General features: G+C 65.1%; 3 protein-coding genes across 6 annotated transcripts; 2 read left to right on the forward strand and 1 right to left on the reverse strand.

Annotated features, from left to right (window-relative positions):
- The first annotated feature begins 43 nt into the window (after positions 1-43).
- SIRT3 (sirtuin 3) lies at positions 44-9270 on the forward strand. Of its 4 annotated transcripts, none has more exons than XM_084896034.1 (7): positions 44-195; positions 4176-4367; positions 4600-4832; positions 5725-5825; positions 6605-6766; positions 7612-7821; positions 8773-9270. In XM_084896034.1, exons 1-7 carry the CDS (start codon positions 113-115, stop codon positions 8791-8793), a joined length of 1002 nt encoding a protein of 333 aa, XP_084752160.1. In that variant the 5' UTR covers positions 44-112; the 3' UTR covers positions 8794-9270. The 4 variants fall into 4 exon arrangements, with proteins under 4 accessions (XP_084752160.1, XP_084752159.1, XP_084752162.1 ...); XM_084896033.1 differs by lacking the exon at positions 8773-9270 and adding an exon at positions 7931-8086 and having other exon boundaries at positions 7612-7834; XM_084896036.1 differs by having other exon boundaries at positions 57-167.
- A 614-nt stretch (positions 9271-9884) lies between these two features.
- On the reverse strand, positions 9885-14825 carry RIC8A (RIC8 guanine nucleotide exchange factor A). Its single transcript, XM_084896031.1, has 10 exons — positions 14631-14825; positions 14359-14406; positions 13668-14252; positions 13235-13323; positions 12701-12851; positions 11888-11983; positions 11676-11820; positions 11442-11586; positions 11113-11232; positions 9885-10561 (listed from the first exon to the last, which is right to left on the reverse strand). Exons 1-10 carry the CDS (start codon positions 14712-14714, stop codon positions 10441-10443), a joined length of 1584 nt encoding a protein of 527 aa, XP_084752157.1. The 5' UTR covers positions 14715-14825; the 3' UTR covers positions 9885-10440.
- Positions 14826-15402: 577 nt separating this feature from the next.
- BET1L (Bet1 golgi vesicular membrane trafficking protein like) lies at positions 15403-18812 on the forward strand. The gene is made up of 4 exons (XM_084893530.1): positions 15403-15550; positions 16495-16586; positions 16757-16813; positions 16899-18812. The coding sequence occupies exons 1-4, from the start codon at positions 15532-15534 to the stop codon at positions 17064-17066; spliced, it is 336 nt and encodes a 111-aa protein (XP_084749656.1). The 5' UTR covers positions 15403-15531; the 3' UTR covers positions 17067-18812.
- Positions 18813-19238: the final 426 nt, after the last annotated feature.

A 19238-nucleotide genomic window follows, 5' to 3' on the forward strand; every position in this document is an offset into this window, starting at 1 on the left:
CGGGGCTGGTGGGGAGACGCGGGGGCGGGGCGAGCGGGGGGGCGGGGCGAACGCGCGGGGGCGGGGACGTGACCGGGCCCGGGGACAACGACGCGAGCGGGCTCCGGTGACCATGGCGCAGTGGGCTCGACCTGCTCTCCGCGCGCTCAGACTCTGGGGCCCGAGCGGTGAGCTGGCCTGGGCCCGCCGGCTTCGGTTCGTCCGGGTAGCAGCCGCGGGGCGGGCAGGGGGAGACGGGTGCCTCGGGGCTGCCGTGGTGGCCCGTGGCGGGGTGAAGGCCCGCAGGGGGCTCAGTGCCCGGCGCGGCGACCCTCGGGTCCCCTCGCGTGGTGGGCGGGGCGGCAGCAGAATCTGACCTGTCCGGAGTGTTCCCCGATCGGGTCTCGTTCTTCTCGCGATTCCCCGGGCAGAACGGTGACACACACGTGCCGGTTGTTGACATTGCCGCCCTTAGTTTGGTCTGTACCTGCCCTTCCGCTTAGCGGTCTGTCTAGGACTTACTGCCCTGTCAGAACCCACGTTCTTGACTGGATAACTCCTAATCCTTAGTTATTACAGAGAACGCTGCGGTGAGTTACCTAGTTGGTAGCTCACCTTTTAAAAAATATATTTTTATTGGTCTCAGAGGGGAAGGGAGAGGGAGAGATGGAAACATCAGTGACGAGAGAATCATCCACCCGCAGCCTCCTGCAGGATTGGCCCGCAGCTCCCCACCTCCCCACTCCACATGTGCCCGACCTGTAATCGACTCTGACCTCCTGGTCAGCGGTCAGTCACTGACCGCCGCCGCCAGGCGGGAGCTCACCCCTTGGGTGAATTCCTGGTCGTGCCACTCCTGGGTCTAAAGCCGAGCGCACTTTTATCGTCCCCCGAGAGCTCGTGCAGGTAGCACCCTACCTGCGTGTGCAGAGCCCTCCTCCGGTCGCTGCGGACTGGGGAACCCTTGTGTGGGAGCTGGGCCAGCATGCAAAACCCGTAAGGCCCACGGTGGTTAGGAAACTAATTTAACTGCCGGTATTGGATGAGTATTACGTAGATGGTGACACATTCGCGTGGTGCCATCTCACACAGCTCCTAACATCGTGGTGAAAGGTGATGGAGTGATTCTGAGGACTCTGTTCACCTGGAACCTGTAAACCTTGGGTCTGTGAGGGCACAGCTGGCACTGGGCCGACCTCGCTCCCTGCAGCCTGCCCCCGCGCCAGGCTCTGCAGGCACCTGGAGGGGGTCGTAGCTGAAGAGTGACCTGAACTACCAGGGGCCGATAAGGACTGGGACTGCCATTAAAGGCCTCGCTACCCCTGTCCCAGAGCAGGGGGCACAGGGGCTGGGAGCAGCAGTGCGTTAGCACCGGCTTTCTGCTGCGCAATTTCTGCCCTTTGAGGTGTGTGTGTGTGTGTGTTAATTACTGTATTCTTATTGATTTCAGAGAGAGGAAGAGAGAGATAGAAACATCAATGAGGAGAGAACCATTGATCGGTGCCTCCTGCACGCCCCACATTGGGGATGGAGCCCACAACCCGAGCCTGTGCCTGACCAGGAATCCAACTGTGACCGCCTGGCTCACAGGTGGATGCTCAGCCACCGAGCACACCTGCTGGGCTGCCCTCTGAGTTTTGATTTGGGGGCTCTTGTATGACATCATCCTTTGTTTCCCTCTCCCAGCAGCACCCATGCTTGCTCCTCAGGGTCCCCTACATCCAGTAAATCTCACTCCCTGTACCGGGTACACTTTGTCACACACCAGGCATACTCTAGACATGTGGTAAGATTCTGGCCGTATGTTTCTCAGGTGAGCAGTGCACATGGGGTCGCTGAGTGAGGCCTTACTCTCAGCCACGCCCCGCGTGGTGACCGCTCTCCGGTGCATGCTTATTTGCAGCCTCACCGAGCAGTCGTCCCGTTTTCCACACACTTCACTCAGTCTGACACCAGCACCTGGGGATAGCGCCGGACCCCACAGCTAAGGCTCAGTCTCACAAGCTGCTCCCCGCCTCAGGGGCCCGTCCAGGGGGGTCTGACACACTGGCTGTCGGTCAGAGGGTCCTGTGATCCCCTCCTCAGCTTTGATTCGTTTGCTAGAGCAGCTCACACAGTCTAGGGACCAGATTCCCGGCTTATTGCATTAAAGGGCAGGCACACACGAGTGGAGAGATACGGCCCCGGTCTGCAAGGGCCCCCACTCATGGCTCCAGGTGGCGCGTGGGGCTGGGGCCTGGCGCGGGGCCGCTTCCGGTTCCCAAGGTGGAAGCGGAGTCCCTTTTGTTTTTTAGGGAGGCGCCAGCCCTCCTGGGAGCCAACCCCCATTCTCAGGGGGTTTCCTGAAGTCCCTCCCTAACCTCAGCGCAGGCGGGTGGAAAGGGCTTTCTTTAACAACAAGGCCCATTTCACCTTATGGCTCCGAGTCAGTGTCTGAACTGAGCAGAGAGACCAAATGCTGGGAGAGAAGACGCTGCCCAGGCTCCTGTCACTTAGGAAGCGCCACGTGTGGGGCTGTGAGCCCGTGGTGGGAGCCGACCAAATGACATAAATCCCAGGCCCGCCACGCCCTCTGTCCCTCTGTAGGCCTGTAGCTTTAGGCGGAGCTCAGGAAGGCTGGGTTTTCCTGCCTGACCATCCGACCGGCTCTCAGCAACCCCCTTGGGAGGTGGCCTGACTTGCAGGCAGAGCTGCGGTCTGGGGGGCGGGTGCCCCGCTTGGGAATGGGGAACTGCAGGAACTGGGGAGGGAGCCTCTGCCTGGGCTGGGAGGCGGGCAGCTGTTTCTAAGGAAGACAGAATTGCCGCGGCCTTGCTTGGCTTCGGCAGCTGAGGCCCACGCGGTACCCCCAGCCTTGCATGTGCAGCCTGTCCCTCTTTCTCATCCATACCCGTCAGTCCAGGGTCACAGGTGACGCTTTGTGTGACCGGAGAGGTGGCGACACAGGAGGTGCGTGTGGACTGAGTGGCAGGTCCCTGAACTGCACGCCACTGAGCCAGAGCGGAGTGAGGCCGCCCGAGGGAGCTGCGTGAGGGGCAGGGGCGGCCCTAAGGGAGCTGTGAGCAGGACTGTCACCTCTCGGAGGGCGGACTTCTCCCGGCTCAGCAGGGGCTTCGTTAGGAGCGGCCTGGCCTCTGGGAGCCGGTGGCTGGTGGAGGCGCAGGAGAAGCAGGGAGCCCCTGGGGCTGAGAGGAGGGTGGGAGGTGTCCCTGGACTGGGACTGTGGCTGAGGTCCCGTGGGCGCGGAGCTGCGAGCCCTCAGGCCGTGCAGCAGGCAGCCCGCAGGGCCTGGTCCCGGCTGGTGAGGAGCAGACGGAGGGGAGGGGGTCAGACCTGGAAGATGAGCCCCAACTGTCCTGCCCGGAGTCTGAAGACGTGCTCTAGGGGCTTCTTCCTTTCGGGGTCACGGCGAGTTAAAGACTCACTTTCCAGTTTTGAGTCATCGTCTGGGGAGGGTTGTCCGATAGATGGTTGCCTCTCTTTTCCCGTCAGGGTGGAGGGGTCACACCTGGAGTGTGGGAAGGGCCGAGCGGCTGGCAGGCCTGCACTCAGGGTGAGTGGCCAGCGCCGTGGTGGGGTGCCGCCATGGTTGGGTGCCGGCGAGGCCCCACCCTCAGGCCTCGTGCTCCTTGGCCGCTTCTCTGTCTCCCCGGGGCTCTCCCGAGGCCTCGCCGAGCCCGCGGCTTGTTGGCTGCGTGTCTGGCCCTGTCCCCGTGGCAGACCCTCCCGCTCCCCAACAGGGAGCCGCCCATCGGGCTGTGCCTCCTCGGCATGGCGGGGATGCTGGCAGTGGCAGAGGCGGCATTAGAACCCCTGGCTGTCAGGGTGCGATGCTGCTTTCTGGAAGGGTCTCTACAGCCCCCTTCCCATCCCGACAATAAGAAGTGTAACTTTCTTTAAACGCTACTGTGTGTGTGTCACATCCGTGCTGGTGTGGATTGCTCTGCAGAGCGGGCCGCAGCCCACAAAGGGGGGTGCCCTGGCTCCGGCCTGGCCTGGGACCTTCCTCACGCACACATGGTTCCCAGTCATGGGAATGGCTTCGTCCCAGGACTCGTTCCTGCTGGGAAAGGTGGGCACTGGGGGCCGGAGGGTCGGAGGCCGGCTCAGCCGTGGGGCGGGGGGGGGCGGGCTGCTCGCTCTGGACCACCTGCCTGGACTTGACGGCGGCTCCCTGGCCACTCCCTTTCTGTCAGTTCCGTGGGTGGACGGCCGCCCTCCTGTCCTTCTGCTGGTGTCTCGAGTGTTTCAGGAAACGGAGGCGACAGCGCGAAGGAGAAGCTCTCCCTGCAGGACGTGGCGGAGCTGATTCTAACGCGGGCCTGCAAGAGGGTGGTGGTCATGGTGGGGGCTGGCATCAGCACGCCCAGCGGCATCCCCGACTTCAGGTGCCGCCCTGCCCGTGCCCCTCCCTACTGCATCCCCTCCCCCACACATCCCCCCCACTCCACTCCTCCCCCCACCCAACTGTCCCCCCATGGCCCACTCCCCACCCCCACTCCCCCTGCTGGTGCCCCACTCCCCCCTCTCCACCTGCACCCCTCTCCACCTGCACCCCCTCCCCTGGCGCCCCCTCCCCCGGCGCCCCTCTCTCCTTCTGAGGCTCCGCTGCTCTTGCAGGTCTCCAGGGACCGGCTTCTACAGCAGCTTCCAGCACTGCGATGTCCCGTACCCTGAGGCCATATTTGAACTCACCTTCTTCCTCCACAACCCCACGCCCTTCCTCACGTGGGCCAAGAAGATGTACCCGGGGAACTACAGGCCCAACGTGATCCACTACTTCCTGCGGCTGCTCGAGGACAAGGGGCTGCTCCTGCGGCTCTACACGCAGAACATCGACGGGCTGGAGCGAGGTGAGGCCTCCCGGCGGCTGTCCCACACCCTCCCTCCCTCCCTCCTGTGCCTCTGACAGCGCCAGGTCCAGCCGCACAGGCGCCGTTCCAGCACCTGCTGCTGGTTTCTGGGGACCTGACGCCCCCGGGCTCCTAGGCTGCTCTCTCCCTTCTCGGGGCTGGGATGGGGCCTGTGGAGTGTGTGAGAAGCAAATGCCTCGAGTTATACATGTAACCTACAAATCCCCCGTGGCGCCCTCACAGATGAGGACTTTCACACCATCATGCAGAGGCCTAGACGCTCCTGTCAGCGGACTCCGCGTGGCGGCGGGCTGTGTGCGCGGAGCGGGTGGCAGTGATTCCGGCCGGTGCTGAGCACTGCGCTGGCCCCCACCTGTGAGGATCAGGTGTTGGGCCCTTTCCCTCCCGCAGTGGCGCCTACAGGTGCTGACCGGCGCTGACCGAGACACTGCCAACCGCCACCACGCAGCCGGGCGGTACCTCGACTTCGAGAATTGCTTCCTTGCTGGCAGGTCGTCCAGCAGGGGACACCCGGGGGGACTGTGCTCCCTGGCCGTGGGCGCTGTGGGGTGTGGCGTCAGAATGAACACAGACCGTGGGAGGCCACCTGCAGCTGGACCCTGTCTGTCCCCACGGCACTCAGAAGCCACTGCCGGAATAGCTGTGTCGGTCCGTCTGTCTGTCTGTCTGTCCAGTGCTGGAAATGCGTCTCCTTTCCCCTCTCACCTTCGCTCGGTGTGTGTGGAGCAGAGGGATGTGAGGGAGCAGCAGAGGCTGCTTCCCGAGGCTGGCTACTCCGGGAGCCCCCTCTGAGGGAGGACTCCTCCTGGGCCTCCAAGTTACCCGCCCCCCACCCCACCTCAGCAGCACTGAGCTGAGCTTTCCCTTCCAGCGGCCGGCATCCCTGCCTCGAAGCTGGTGGAAGCGCACGGCTCCTTTGCCTCTGCCACCTGCACCGTGTGCCGCAGAGCCACCCAGATGGAGGGCTTCTGGGTGAGTGCCCCCTGGGCTCCGCTGCTGCGCCGGCTGCCCGCAGGCGGGGTTGTCTATGACTGTGTCCTGAGGACGGAGTGGGGGTAGCTGGGACCATTTTTTTTTTAATTTAAAGGTAGTACATAGGGAAGGTCTGTGTAACGTGTTGATGCTTTTAAGAGATCTGTGCGCATCGCATCTCTCACACACACACACACACACACACACCTCCCACACTCGCCCGTGTGTCTGCAGGGGTGGACCATGTGCTTAACATGACACTTGCTCCCTCACGGAGCACAGCGCCGTGGGCAGGTGTCATGGGGCAGCTTGGAGGGGCAGTGCTTATTGTTGGCAGAGCAGTGAGGCCCCCCTCCCAGCCTCTCGGGGTTGCGGGGGCTCCTTCAGGCAGAGTGGGTGGAGCTGGCATCTTGGCGATGGCCGGGACCCTGCCTTTCACTTGTATGGAGGCAAAGGTCACATGACCTAAGGTGACCCGTGGTACAGGCATTCCTACGTTCACCGCGGTGTGCTGCCCCCCTTCTAGTGGAAAGCACTTGCTTCACCCCAAAAGGGAGCCGGCTCCACATCACTGAGCCCGTCCTGCCGCCCCCCGCCTGCCACCGTGCCCGGAGTGGGAGTCAGTGTGGAGCCTCCCACAGCTGGGGGCTCAGATGGAGGGGGTAACGATAACGGTAACGGAGCTCCTGGCACAGGGGCTGCCTCACTGCTCCGCGGGAGGACCTCTCGCTTTGCCTTCGCCTGTCATGGCGCTGCTTCCCCTCCCCTCTGTGTCCCAGGAGGCGGTGATGGAGGACAAGGTGCCCCGCTGCGCAGTCTGCACCGGCCTCGTGAAGCCCGACATCGTGTTCTTCGGGGAAGCGCTGCCCCAGAGGTTCCTGCTGCACGTGGTGGACTTCCCCACCGCCGACCTGCTGCTCATCCTGGGCACCTCCCTGCAGGTCCGGGCAGGAGGGGTGCGGGAGAGGGCGGGGAGCAGGGAGTATGGGGTGCAGGGAGATTATAGGGGGGACCAGGGAGAGTGTGGGGTGGAGGGGGAGAGCATATCCAGCCCCAAGAGCTAAGAGAGGAGGGATGTGGAGCCATGACACTGTTGTTTGTTAATCCTCACCCAGGGATGTGTTTTCCATTGGTTTTGAGGGGAAGGGAGGGAGGATAAAAAGAAACATCGATGTGAGAGAGACACATTGATTGGTTGCCTGCTGCATGCGCCCTTGACCGGGGCCAGGGAGGTACATGCCCTTGATGGGATCAAACCCGAGATGACGCTCTACCCACTGAGCGACACGGGCTGGGGCTGTCGCACTGACTCTTGCTTGAGTCAGGCCTATCGGGGTCTGCACAGGGAGGGCACAGAGGGGCCGCCCTCCCCCCACTCCCCTCCCTGGCGTGCGGGGCTGGGATGAACTCCACTGGTCATGGGAAAGGCCACATCTCTCTCTCTCTCTCTCTCTTTCTCTCTCTCTCTCTCACACACACACACACTCACACTCACATACACACTCACACACACACACACACACACACACTCTGAGTGTGGGACCAGGTCCTTGCCTTCGGAGTGGAGTGAGGACAGACCAGCCTGCCAGGCTGTGCTGGGGTGGGTGTGGCCTGGTGGGGAGGACAGGTGAGCCTGGCCAGGGAGACCCGCAGAGCGGGCAGTGGGAGACAGGACTGCCTGGGCAGGGAGGTTACAGCAGGAGGAGGCCGGGCTCCTCTCCGGGGGCGCACACAGCCTCCGGAGGTCCAGGCTGGCCACGGCTCCTCACATTTGGCCGTTTTCCAGGTGGAGCCTTTTGCCAGCCTGTCGGAGGCCGTGCGGAGCTCGGTGCCCCGCGTGTTCATGAACCAGGAGGCGGCGGGGTTCCTGACCTGGCACTCTCGCAGAAAGGACGTGCTGCAGCTGGGGGAACTGGTGGACAGCGTGGACAGGCTGGTGGCGCTGCTGGGCTGGACGGAGGAGCTGAAGGACCTGGTCCAGCGGGAGATGGGGCAGGTACAGGCTGGGGGCGCTAACACTGGCTGGTCCAGCAGAGACGGGGCAGGTACAGGCTGAGGCGCTAACACTGGCTGGTCCAGCAGAGACGGGGCAGGTACAAGCTGAGGCGCTAACACTGGCTGCCAGTCCTGGTCCAGCAGAGACGGGGCAGGTACAGGCTGAGGTGCTAACACTGGTTGTCAGGCCTGGTCAAACCCACAGACAAGCGGCTACAGAGGATGGGGTTTCCCAGGGACCCGCCTGGCTGACTTCCCCAGGAGGGGCCTGGGCATCTGGGCTAGCTCTGGAGGGCACCCTGCAGGCAGGGAGACCCCCGCCCCCCAGGGGAGTTACCAGGGTGTAACTGTGGCCCCAGGCAGACGTCCGGGGAACCCCACCCTCCAGCTGCGCTGTCACCCTCTGGCCACAGCCTCATCTCCTGCCAAGTGGGGCCAGAGAGAGCTGAGGCTCGGGGTGAGACTGCCCTTAGGTCTCCGTCGTCATTCCAGGCCTTTCGTTCGTTCAGTCTCAGGGCTGAGACGTAGGCTGGTGCCAGGTGTCAGGAGGAGGCGGGAGTGAAGACCATCCAGGCCTCGACGCCCACGGGCAGAGGGGCAGAGGCACAGCCTGGCATGGTCACCAGCAGTGTCTAGGGCTCCTGCTCGGGCTGACTGCGCCCACCACAGCAAGCTGCCAGGAGCCCTGGGGGCTTGGGAGCTGGTCCCTAAGATCTGCCCCGTGGTGCCTCTCGGTCTCACAAGGGGTGTCAGGTGGGTTATGGTTCTAGGGGTTGAATTGCTGTCCAGGAGGAAGTGCGGATACCCTGTGACTGGCTGCTTCCCCGCCCTGCTGGCACCAGCCAACTTGGCTCCACAGCGGTGTTTGTAGACAGAAAGCTTCGCCTTAGGAAGAGTTTGTGCCTCTGGCGTTGGCTGTCCAGGTGACCGGCTGCCCTCTCCTCTGTTCCAGCTCAGTGGCCAGGACAGATAGGGCACGGCTGTCCCCCACCAGCACTGGGTGCCTGGAGTCACCACCCGTTTCCGAGCAGACCTCGTGCCTGGACAGCTGAGGCAGGCGTACAAACTGCTGGCCCAGAACCTGGACCGGGGGGGGGGGTGGAGTGTGGTCTGCTGGTGCCATGTCAACCGTCCCCGCCGCACTGCCGTCAGTGGTACGGCCCGCCCGCCCTGCAGGTCCCTCTCCATGTGCGGCGGCTGTACTGAGAGGCTTCCTTCTGACCCGGGCCGAGGACTGCGGCCCACACAGGATGCACCCCGTGCCCAGGCCTCCGCCTGCAGGGCAGCTCGGCTTCTGTCTGTCAGAGGCCTGGCCAGGCGGAGGGGCCCAGCCACCTCCCGAGTGGAGCCTGGCTCCCACGCCGTGCCCTGGGCCCTGCTGGCACGCGGTCTCCTTAGGAGGGTGCTGTCCTTCACTTCCGGCATGAAATAAACTTTACTGTAGACATCAGGTGTCCTCTCCTTCTTGTCCCTCAAAGGGGACAGTGCGTGTGGAAGGGACGTGGGGCTCCAAGGACAGAACATTGGTCCCTGTGTCACCCCTCATGTCCTGTTCACCCGATGCCTGCCTTTGACATTAGCCTCCCCAGACACGCATCTGGCCCAGACCCTGCGACTAGGATTAGCCTCAGAGCAGACGGCGCCCCCACCCTCCCCTCAGAGCAGCTGCCGCCCCACCTGCTCCTTCCTGCGGCGTGCTGCCTGCCGGACCCTGGGCGGGAGCTCAGGAGCAGGTTAAGGATTCGACTCCTGGTGGCCTCATTCCTCCACAAGAAAAGACGAGTGTCACCTGGCAGATCTGGCTCAGTGGATAGAGTGTCCGTCTGTGGACTGAAGGGTCCCAGGTTCGGTTCCCTCCCGGTCAGGGCACATGCCCAGGTTGTGGGCTCAGTCCCCAGTAAGGAGCAGCCAATCCACGATTCTCTCTCATCATTGATGTTTCTCTCTCTCCCCCTCCCTCTCTGAAATCAGTAATACATTAAAAAAAAAAAAAAAAAAAAAAAAGACTTGCACATCAGCCTTGGAAAAGAGTTCAATTATGGAAAGAACAAGACTAGCTTCTTTCTCTTTAACGCGCCTTTACTGGGAGTTTGACACACGTTCACACACACACACACACTCTTGCCCGAAACTCCGGGATGTTCCTGTGACGCTTGGGGGACATGGTAGGGAACAGAGTACCGGCTCCCAAGCAGGGTCCTCCTGTGTGTGAACCACGCCAGGGGTGGACAGAGTCAGCTGTAAAACCGTGGGAGCTCGGCGCCGTCGACAGCCGAGGCCGCTGAGCCAGGACCCGGAGGTGCTCCATGGGGACGGGGACACACAGCCCTTGGAGTGCTCCTGACATCAGCACGTGTTCTAGCAGGTTCTTCCCCCTCTCAAAGGCAGCACCTGCCCGACCGCCTGGCTCTGGGCTTCCTTCCGGCCGCCCTCGGAGCAGCCGCCACACACCCACTCCTGGCTCACGAGGCCACGTCACCTGTGGGAGCCGGTGACAGCAGGACAAGGCCTCCCGGTCCCAGAGAGGAGAGGCGGGAACAAGACTGAGGGAGTGTCGAGAGGGGGGCCCGAGGACACGGCTGGCAGCAGCACCGGCTCTGACGGGGCGGGGTGGCCGCCCTCAGTCGGGGTCCGAGTCTGCGTCCGAGGAGAGCTGGCCCTCCATGCTCTCGCACACGGCGTCCTGCAGGGTGGTGAGCTGGCCCCGGGGACTCACCCCCATGGGCTGGATGACGCGGTGCCTGCAGGGAGAGGGGTGGTGGGCGGGCGTCCTGCCCCGGTGGCGCCTTCGCCCCCCAGGCTGCCCGCTCACAGCCAGCCAGGCCCAAACCCTCACTGCTGCCAGTGGCCTGGACGCCTGAGGCAGGCTTAGTTTTCCTGGGCCTCGGTTTCCGTCATCTGTAAAAAGGACATAATGCGCCTGGCCCGTGTGGCTCAGTAGAGCGTCGGTCTACGAACTGAAGGGTCCTGGGTTCGATTCCAGTCAAGGGCAGGTGCCCAGGTTGAGGGTTCCATCCCCAGTGTGGGGCCTGCGGGAGGCAGCCGATCGATGATTCTCTTTGATTGTTGATGTTTCTCTCTCCCTCTCCCTTTTTCTCTAAAGTCAATAAAAACATATAAAGAAGACGACAATGTTGACCGCAACTCTAATCACTGATCCATATAGGTGATTGCAAACACGAGTAACACAGACTCACCAGGACCCTAGGCCGCCCCTGGCCCCGCCCCTGGCCCCACCTCCTGCCTCGGGACAGGATGTGGCCCTCCTGCAGGACCCCCGCTTGGACCGCACCTGGAGAGCCGGTCGAACATGGTCACCAGCTTCATGGCCTCGTGCTCCTTCTGCTCCTCCGTCATGCCCTCCATGGGGTTGGGTGGCTTCTCCTCCACCCTCCCGGTCACCGGGTTGATGCTGCTTCCGGGGAGGGGGCATGGGGGATGCACTGAGTCCCAGGCCCGGAGGCTGCTGGTCCCTCAGATGCCCGGCCCCTTTCCTCTGTTCTCAGCGAAACACTGGGCGTCAGGACCCGTGTTACCCAGGGACAGGGCCGGGCTCAGAGTCCACCCCATCCCCGCCCCCAGGGCCCAGATGGTGGGGAGCCAGAGGGTGCGCAGACACACCTGGCCTTGGCCTCCTTGTACTCCTCTGTGTCCGTGTCCTCGTCCTCCGAGTACTGGCCCTCAGGCCGGCCCCCGGCCATGAGGCCCCGGGCGGCCAGGAGGCCGGCGGCGTTCCCGTAGCCCGTGTACTTGATGAAGCGGGGCACTGCGGAGGCAGAGGCGGGCAGGGTCAGCGTGCACACGGGGCAGGGGGCAGGGGGCAGGGGGCTGGGGGCAGGGCGCCGCCACACTCACCGCTCTCCGAGCACAGGACGAACAGGAACTCGGCGGCCACCCTCTTCACGTCCGTGTCCAGGTGCGTCATGAGGCGGACCAGCTTGTTCCGCAGCAGCTCCCCCACCTCGGGCCGCGTCTTCACGTCCCTCAGCGGCGGCAGCACCTGGGGGCACAGCCGTCAGCCTGGCCCGCAGGGCGGGGGGACCAGGGCCGCCCGGCCCCTGCCATACCTGGGCCTTCAGGAACTTGCGGGCGGGGCGGTGCAGGCGGGCACACTCGGTCAGCACGCTCAGCACGGGGGCCACGCCCTCCTTCAGCCGGTGCGTCTGCAGAGGAGCGGCGGTGAGGCGGTGCCCGACGCCAGGCCGGGCCACCCGCACCACACGGCCTGGCAGGAGGCGCTCGGGAGGGTGCCCGCTCCGAGAGCCTGGGTGGAACTCCCGGGCCTCACGTGTGCTCTGTGGCTCGGCTCTCTGAGTCCAACCACCTCGCCCACAAGCCAGGTTGTGGGGAAACAACTTTCACGCTGTTAGGACACCACTGGCCCCAAGTCGCCCTCAGAAGATGGTGGCCAGGGAGCAAGAACAAACCCCCTACTCTGCAGGGAGCCCCCACAGCCCCCGCACCGCTGCCTGGGTACCTCCCTGGACCCCAACACCAGCAGCGATAGCGACAGGGACAGGTGTCACGGCCATGTCCAATGCCAGGTGTGTGACCCAGCTCTCCGTGCACGTGGGTGACGTGGATTCCGAGGGACCCACTGACCCTCTGTCTGGCTCTGCGGCCCCACAGCTCCTGGTGGCTCCCAGGGGGCCGGTGAGAGCCCGCCGGCCGGTGTCGGGCAGCTGAGGCCTCAGGAGCCTCTGGCACGGGGTTCCTGTGGGTCAGGGACAGCTGGTGCTGGTCCCCAAGGGAAGTCTGTGCACAGTGACACTGAGCCCGAGGCCCGGCCCCTCAGACTCGAGAGCACAAGGGCCCCGCACCGACCTCCCCAGCCAGCGGGAAGCAGGCCCCGGGCAGCCCGCAGGCAGGTCCCCGCCCACCTGGAGCAGGCGCTTCTCCAGGAAGCCGAGGAGGGAGCCCATCACGTCCATGTTCACGCCCAGGAACTCCAGGGAGCCTTTGCGCGGCTCCAGGGCCAGCAGGACATCCAGACACTTGACGGGCAGGTTCCCCAGCAGGTTCACTGCGTGGCTGGGGACAGAGGGAGGGGAGTGGGTAAGTCCAGCAGCTCAGCTCTCGGTGCAGCCGCTGGGGCTACATGTGACACCAGCCAGCAACCAGGGGACTAAGGAGCGACACGGGCCGGAGCTGAAGGGGGACTGGTCTCAGGGGAGCGCTCGGGGTGGGAAGGGCGCCCCGCCTGCCACCCAGTTTGGGCTGAGGCACCCCAGGCGATCTCCAGAAAGCCACACCTGCCTGAGCTCTGGTCACGGAGAAAAGGGGCGAGTAAGCACAGCCCTCAGACACCTGCCTTCCGCTGCCCGCCCTGCCCCGTCCGCCCCTCCCCCGGCTCCTGGCCCAGCGCTCTGGCAACACCTGATGCTGGTCCCACCCAGAGGGATGTGGGCGCTCACCCGTGGAGCTCCTCCGTGCGGTCCCCCGCAGCCGCCATCACACAGTGCCGCAGCAGAGTCCCCAGGCGCCGGTACAGAGCAGCGTCGTCCTGACAGAGAGAAGGGCTCCTGTGGCAGAGCCAACCTGTCCCCTGCCGCCAGCAAGTCCTGCTGCCTGGGCCCCGCCTGCTGACTACCCGTCTCCTTTGATGCCCCCCCTCCCCCAATTAGGAATGGCAACGGGTCCCTTGGATGACACCACACTGTGTAGGGAAGTTGCCCTCAGTCTCTCACCACCCAGCCTCCACCGCCCTCAGGACCCTCCCTTGCTGCCGATGCCCAGAACGGACACCCCCTTGAGCGTCCTGTCCCAGCCTGATGCCCGACACAATAGGGTGCCCCTCAGCGAGGCAGGCCCAGGAGGCACCAGCCACGGGTGCGGGACAGCCCTCACCTCGTCCACTTCCCTCCGGACGGAGTCGAAAGTGATGTTGAAGAGCACCTTGAGAGCCTCCATGGCCCGCTCGGTCTGCTGGGGAGGAAGGCGCTCTGGGGGGCTCTGTCCCGGGGTCACCCCCAGGGTCCGCTGCAGGGCCTCCGTGAGCAGGGGCACGCCCTGCAGCTCCTGGAACAGCTGCCGGCGCACCTCCGGCCGCAGGGCCGTGAGCAAGAACAGGAGGCGCAGGTCAAAGAGCTGGACCTCCTGGGGGAAGCCGCTCTCCCCGTGCAGCCCCACGCGCTGGGCGAGCCTCACCACCAGGCGCGCCTCTGCCGCCAGCGCCTGTGCCTGGGGGCTGCTGAGCACCAGGTTGCACAGGCACTTGAGGGACTCGAGGACAACGTCCATGTCCAGGGGCCCGGGGGTCGTCCCCTCGGAGACGCCGGCATAGCCCGCAAGGGCCTGCAGGCTCTGGCGGCCGGTGAAGGCGTCCAGGCAGCTGCGGTCCCTGGACAGGATGCGGATGCTCTGCAGCCAGGTGGCCCGGCGGGAGGGAGGCAAGCCCTGCTCCATGACCGAAACCAGCAGCTCCGCCAGTCTCTGCGGGGAGAGGACAGCGGCTCCACCAAGCCCTCCCCACCCCCGGGAGCCGCCCGGCCTGTTCCCCCCACCCCCACCCCACCCCCGCCTCGCGGTCAGCACGCACCTGCCTGTCCGCCTGCTGGGCAGCATCGAACGTGAAGCTCTGGGAGTTCTGCGGAGGGATGGCGGCTCAGGGCACAGGCCGCAGGCACCGCTCGGAGGTGGGGCGCCACCTCACACACCTGCGCCAGGTGCGCAGCGGCCTCGCCCCGCAGCCCCGCACGTCCGCACGTCCGCCGCGCACGCTCCCAGTCCCACTCCCGCATTCCGCCGATCACGCGCGAGCCCCACCCTGTCCTCTCCGCCTCGCACGTCCCACGTCCACGGCCCGCTCACCTCGCGGTTGTACACGCGCAGAGCCTCCATGACCACGTCCTCCTCCTCCGTCTCCAGGGCATCCGCAACCGCTCGGGGCTCCATGACAGCCGGGGCAGCCGGAGCCGGGAAGGCGGGAGGGGCTGGCTCCGCGGTTCCGGGCCCCAGTCCGCCCGCCCCGCCCAGGTCCCGCGGGCGCGGCGCCGCGGGGCGGCGCCTGGGCTGCGGGGGCGGGGCGTGCGCGCACCCTAAGGTGGGGAGACGTGGGAGCGGAAAGCTTTGCCGTGGGGTCCGCCCGGGGCCTCAAGATCAGACTCCGTGACTGTGACTCGGGGCCGGAGTCGCTCTTGGGCTGGACAGTGTGACTGCTCCGGGGGTTGCGGGCCGGCCCCGCGCGGGCTCAGAGGGTGGGCGGAGGGCGTGGCAGCCTGGCCGAGAGGGGGGGGGGGGCAGCGTGGAGGCAGACCGCGTTGGGGAGGACACAGGCCTGTGCAGTCCACCCTCTGGACGGACAGAGGCGATAGAACGTCCCGTTCCGACGGGTGGGCCGAGGGGTCACGACACAGCCAGTGCCCCACCGCACAACAAGCACCAGCCCCGCCTCTTGTCGTGCGTCGGTCGTGCCGGCCCCAAGGCCCGCACTGAGCACACCCCCCCCAAGCTGAGCGCAGGCGCACTGAGCACCCCCCCCCCACCCCCATCATACCCCCCCCTCCCCCGCTGAGCGCAGGCGCGCACCGCCCTCCTCGTCTGGTCACTTCCTTTCCCGGCGCCGCCCCCCCTTCGGGCGGAAGTTGACGTCGGGGCCGGAAGGGGCGTGCCGGAAGCGCACTCGCGTGACGGTGCCACGTCGCGGGAGGCAGCGGCGGGTCGGGGTCGGGTTGGGGTCGGGGTCGGGACCAGGTGCAGGCCGGGCGGCGCGATGGCGGACTGGACTCGCGGTGAGTGCGGGGAGCGGGGCCGGTGGCGCGGGTCAGCCAGACGGACGCCACGGTCCAGAGCGGCCCTGGGTGGCCTCGCGGGGGGCCTGGGGGGCGGGCGGGGCCGGGCCTGGCCCTCTGCTCGGGGCCCCGGAGGCGGCGTGCTGGGAGGGCCGAAGCCGGCCTCATAGCGAATGGGGTCCGGGCACCCATTTCCTCCGGGAACCCTGTTCGCACCTGCGCAGTGGGATGTCGCTGAGCTGCCTTGACCAGAGTGGGTTCGTGACCGTGAGTGGCAGCAGGACGCGCACACGCCTCCCTGGGGCGTGGACACATGGACGGTTCCTGGCCGCGCCCCCGCAGCTGGGTCACGCTGAGGCGTTTGAGGCGCCGTGCTCATCCGGGGCCCTGCGTGGGCTGCGGGGCAGGCACCGAGGCCTTGCCCTCAGACAGACTTCGTCCCCCTTTGTTGTTGGGGGGCATCTCTGAGTGATTTCCTCCCTGTTACTCTTAGTTTCTTCAGGATCAATTCACAGGTGGTCCCTGCAGAGGCCCTCCCGCTGGCCCTGGCGCGCCTCTTGCCTTCCTACCCCACACAGGCGGTTACTGTGCACCCAGAACCAGACCCACGCCCACGGAGGGTGGTGCCCGTGGAGCGGGCACAGACCTCTGCGTCGGATGTTTGGGCTTGTACACTGGGGGGTGCCTGCCTACCCTGGCCTGGACGTGTAGGTGGGACAGGTGCTCCCCTGACAGGTGCTCACGCCACCTTTCCCGGGTGTGAAGTCCAGGCACCAGGACCTGGGCTAGGGCCGGACCTGTTCAACCCACAGGAGCGGGCACAGGCCCCCCCAGTCGTCAGACCTGGACAGATGGGATTGTAGCGAAGCTCTGAGGCTACACAGGGCCGCCAGGCAGGGTGCCAGGGCCGTGGGCGTGCCCCCTCAGCCTCTCTCTTCCTGCAGCTCAGAGCTCCGGGGCCGTGGAGGAGATTCTAGACCATGAGAACATGCGGATGGCTGACAGCCTGGCCTCCAAGGTCACCCGGCTCAAATCGGTCAGTGGTGGTCCCCTGGAGTGGGGGCCAGAGCGGGGAGAGGCCTTGAAGGGTTTCATGGGCACCTGGACCTGACCCTGGTGGTAGCCGGGTCTGTCGGTCTTGTGGGAGGTCAGGTCCTGTGCAGTGGGCGTGCCCTGGCCTGACGCTGCTCCCTCTGTCCTCACCAGCTGGCCCTGGACATTGACAGGGACACGGAGGACCAGAACCGGTACCTGGATGGCATGGTAAGGGTCAGCCCTGCTCTCTGCCGCTGGGCAGCCCTGGGGGCTGGGGGCTCTACCTGTGTGACTGGGCCCTGTTCCCCCTCAGGGCTCGGACTTCATGAGCACAACAGGCCTGCTCACGGGCAGCGTGAAGCGCTTCTCCACGATGGCGCGGTCTGGGCGAGACAACCGGAAGCTGCTGTGTGGCGTGGCCGGGGGCCTGATCGTGGTCTTCTTCATCCTCTCCTACCTCCTGTCCAGAGCAAGGACGTGAGCCAGCCCAGCTGGTGGTGCGGGTGCCCGGGGCAACCAGGGTCCCCTGCCTGGTGTCTGGCTGCAGAGGACCTGCTACCAAATACTGCTTTGAAACGGTGACCATGGCTTAGATCTCCTCCCGTGTGGCTGGGAGACCGCTGCCTCCGATCTGAGCTGTGTGGCTGGTGCAGGGGCCCTCGGTGCTCGCGGCACTGGCAGCCTCATGGGAGCAGAGCAGCCGGGAGCCCTGGACGTGGCTGACTAAGGCCCGCAGCCCTTCCCCAGCCCTCGGCTCCGACATCTCAAGGCTCCTCTGCCCCCGCCTTGCCTGGGAAAGGCCGCGTCTGCTCTCTCAGGGCTGGATCTGACGTGGGAAACAGGTGAGGCTGCAAACCTCATATCAGCACCATCTTCCCCACGTGGGCTCCAGCCAGGGTGGTATTTCCTGCTGCCCAGGCTGCCGAGCACGGTGGGGGGTGGTGGCGGTGCCGAGGGCCCCCGCTCGGCCTGAACCTCGACCTCGGCCTGCCCTCCAGTCCCCAGGCTGGGGGAAGAGCAGTTGGTGTGGATGAAGAAGTGGAATGCAGTCCTAGCTGGGAGCCCTGCACCCCAGGCCCAAGCCTTCTGGATCTCTTAGCCATGTATCCAAGAGTAGAACCCACATTTTCTCAGGATTGAGGACCCACCCAAGATGCGTTTCCTGGAGATCAGGGCTCTAGAAGCAGGGCCCTTTGGCAATTCGGAGTCGAGCAGCGTGTGCATGTGTGGACATGAGTGTGTACACGTGATCGAGGGCTTCCTAGGACCTGTGTTATTTCTTAAAGGTCCCTGGGTAATTGCCTCACCACCAAGCCAGCCCTTCCTCCCCCAGGGCTTTCCCCATGCTGTGAGGGAGCTCTGAGCCAGCCCTCGTCCCCCTGACGGCCTGTCCCTGGGCCCCAGCTGGCCCTGTGTCCACACAAACCAAACTCCAGCCTGGCCAGGCCCGCGGCTTCTCCAGGAAGATCCCAGTGCCCTGCCTCACATAGAACCAGTTATTGGCTCTGTCCTTCCCTGCTGTTGTCCCCGCCTCTGCCTTCCGGTCACTCCCATTACTGCCGGCAGACTGCTGGCCACTGTCCACCTGCCTGCACAGTCACCCCACGGGGCCTGTTGGCTCCTGCCCTGCTCTGATCTCCAGCCTTTACACCTGCCTTCCGCTGCTCCTCCCCTCCCCCAGCAGGCCTAGCCTGTCCTCCCGGTCACCATAGTGTCCTCTTCTCCAGCGCATCTGGCTGGGCCCCTCAGCCTCCAGGGAGGGGGTTCCCAGGGGCTCTGTTCTGCCTTCTGTACCCTCCAGTGCATGCTCTCGAACCCCCTCTGTCTCGGGCAGCTTCCCCTCGTGATGGCCCAGCCCTGTGGTCCTGCCTGAGACCCCAGGCGCCGCGGCTCTGGCTCAGCTGCTGCTCCTTTCCAGTGATCCCTCGTGGGGGCTTGTGCACGTCACCACGCTGCCTGCCCGGCCTCCTCCTGGCCCTGCAGACACTGAGCCCGTGCTCCTGGGCCCCTCACAGCTTCAGCCACCCTGGGGCCTGGACTTCTTGTTCTTGTGTGAGGGTGGGTTCCATGTAGGTGGCTTGCGGGTGTGCTGTGTGCACAGCACCTAACGCTGTGTTTGGGTTGGGGGTGCCAACACAGCCCTGAGAGCAGCCGGTGTCACATAAGGACGAACTGCCAGGCTCCCCCCACAACTGCAGGACAAGACAATAAAAATGTGGAGTGAACAGCCTCGTTTCCCGGGCTTGAGAGGGCGCTGTGGACTGACCTCGTACACTGTAGGCACTTAGGGCTGGACCACAGCTTCCCCTGGGATGCTCCCAGGCCCCTGGCCTCCCTCAGACACATGCTCTGCCCAGGGATCTGGAACACAGCCCGGGGCAAGGCTGTCTCGCCTCTTAGGAGCCAGTGAGCTTGACCCCTGCCCTGTCCAGAGGCGACATGGCACCCTGCCAAATCACTCAGCCAAGGCCCGATTGCTTGGTGGCTTGGAGTGTAACCCTATACACCCAGAGGTCACGGGTTCGGTTCCCAGTCAGCATGCAAACAGAAGACAGCTGGTGAGGTTTCTCCCTCTGAAGTTAATAACATCCTCCTGTGAGGTCTGAGAAAAACCAGGAGTGTAGTCACTCAAATCGCAGTGAGCCCAGCTGTA

This window comes from Pipistrellus hanaki, assembly GCF_964339955.1.
Source record: "Pipistrellus hanaki genome assembly, chromosome: 9".
NCBI classification, from domain to species: Eukaryota; Metazoa; Chordata; class Mammalia; order Chiroptera; family Vespertilionidae; genus Pipistrellus; species Pipistrellus hanaki.

Coding starts and splice junctions, on each gene's coding strand:
- BET1L (XM_084893530.1), top strand. Junction 16,587..16,756: donor AGGTCACCCGGCTCAAATCG/GTCAGTGGTGGT, acceptor TGTCCTCACCAG/CTGGCCCTGGACATTGACAG. Junction 16,814..16,898: donor ACCGGTACCTGGATGGCATG/GTAAGGGTCAGC, acceptor GTTCCCCCTCAG/GGCTCGGACTTCATGAGCAC.
- RIC8A (XM_084896031.1), bottom strand. CDS start 14,714: ATGGAGCCCCGAGCGGTTGCGGATGCCCTGGAGACGGAGGAGGAGGAC. Junction 14,407..14,630: donor TGCGCGTGTACAACCGCGAG/GTGAGCGGGCCG, acceptor ATCCCTCCGCAG/AACTCCCAGAGCTTCACGTT. Junction 14,253..14,358: donor CCCAGCAGGCGGACAGGCAG/GTGCGTGCTGAC, acceptor CTCTCCCCGCAG/AGACTGGCGGAGCTGCTGGT.
- SIRT3 (XM_084896033.1), top strand. CDS start 113: ATGGCGCAGTGGGCTCGACCTGCTCTCCGCGCGCTCAGACTCTGGGGC. Junction 4,368..4,599: donor AGCGGCATCCCCGACTTCAG/GTGCCGCCCTGC, acceptor CTGCTCTTGCAG/GTCTCCAGGGACCGGCTTCT. Junction 5,826..6,604: donor CCCAGATGGAGGGCTTCTGG/GTGAGTGCCCCC, acceptor TCTGTGTCCCAG/GAGGCGGTGATGGAGGACAA.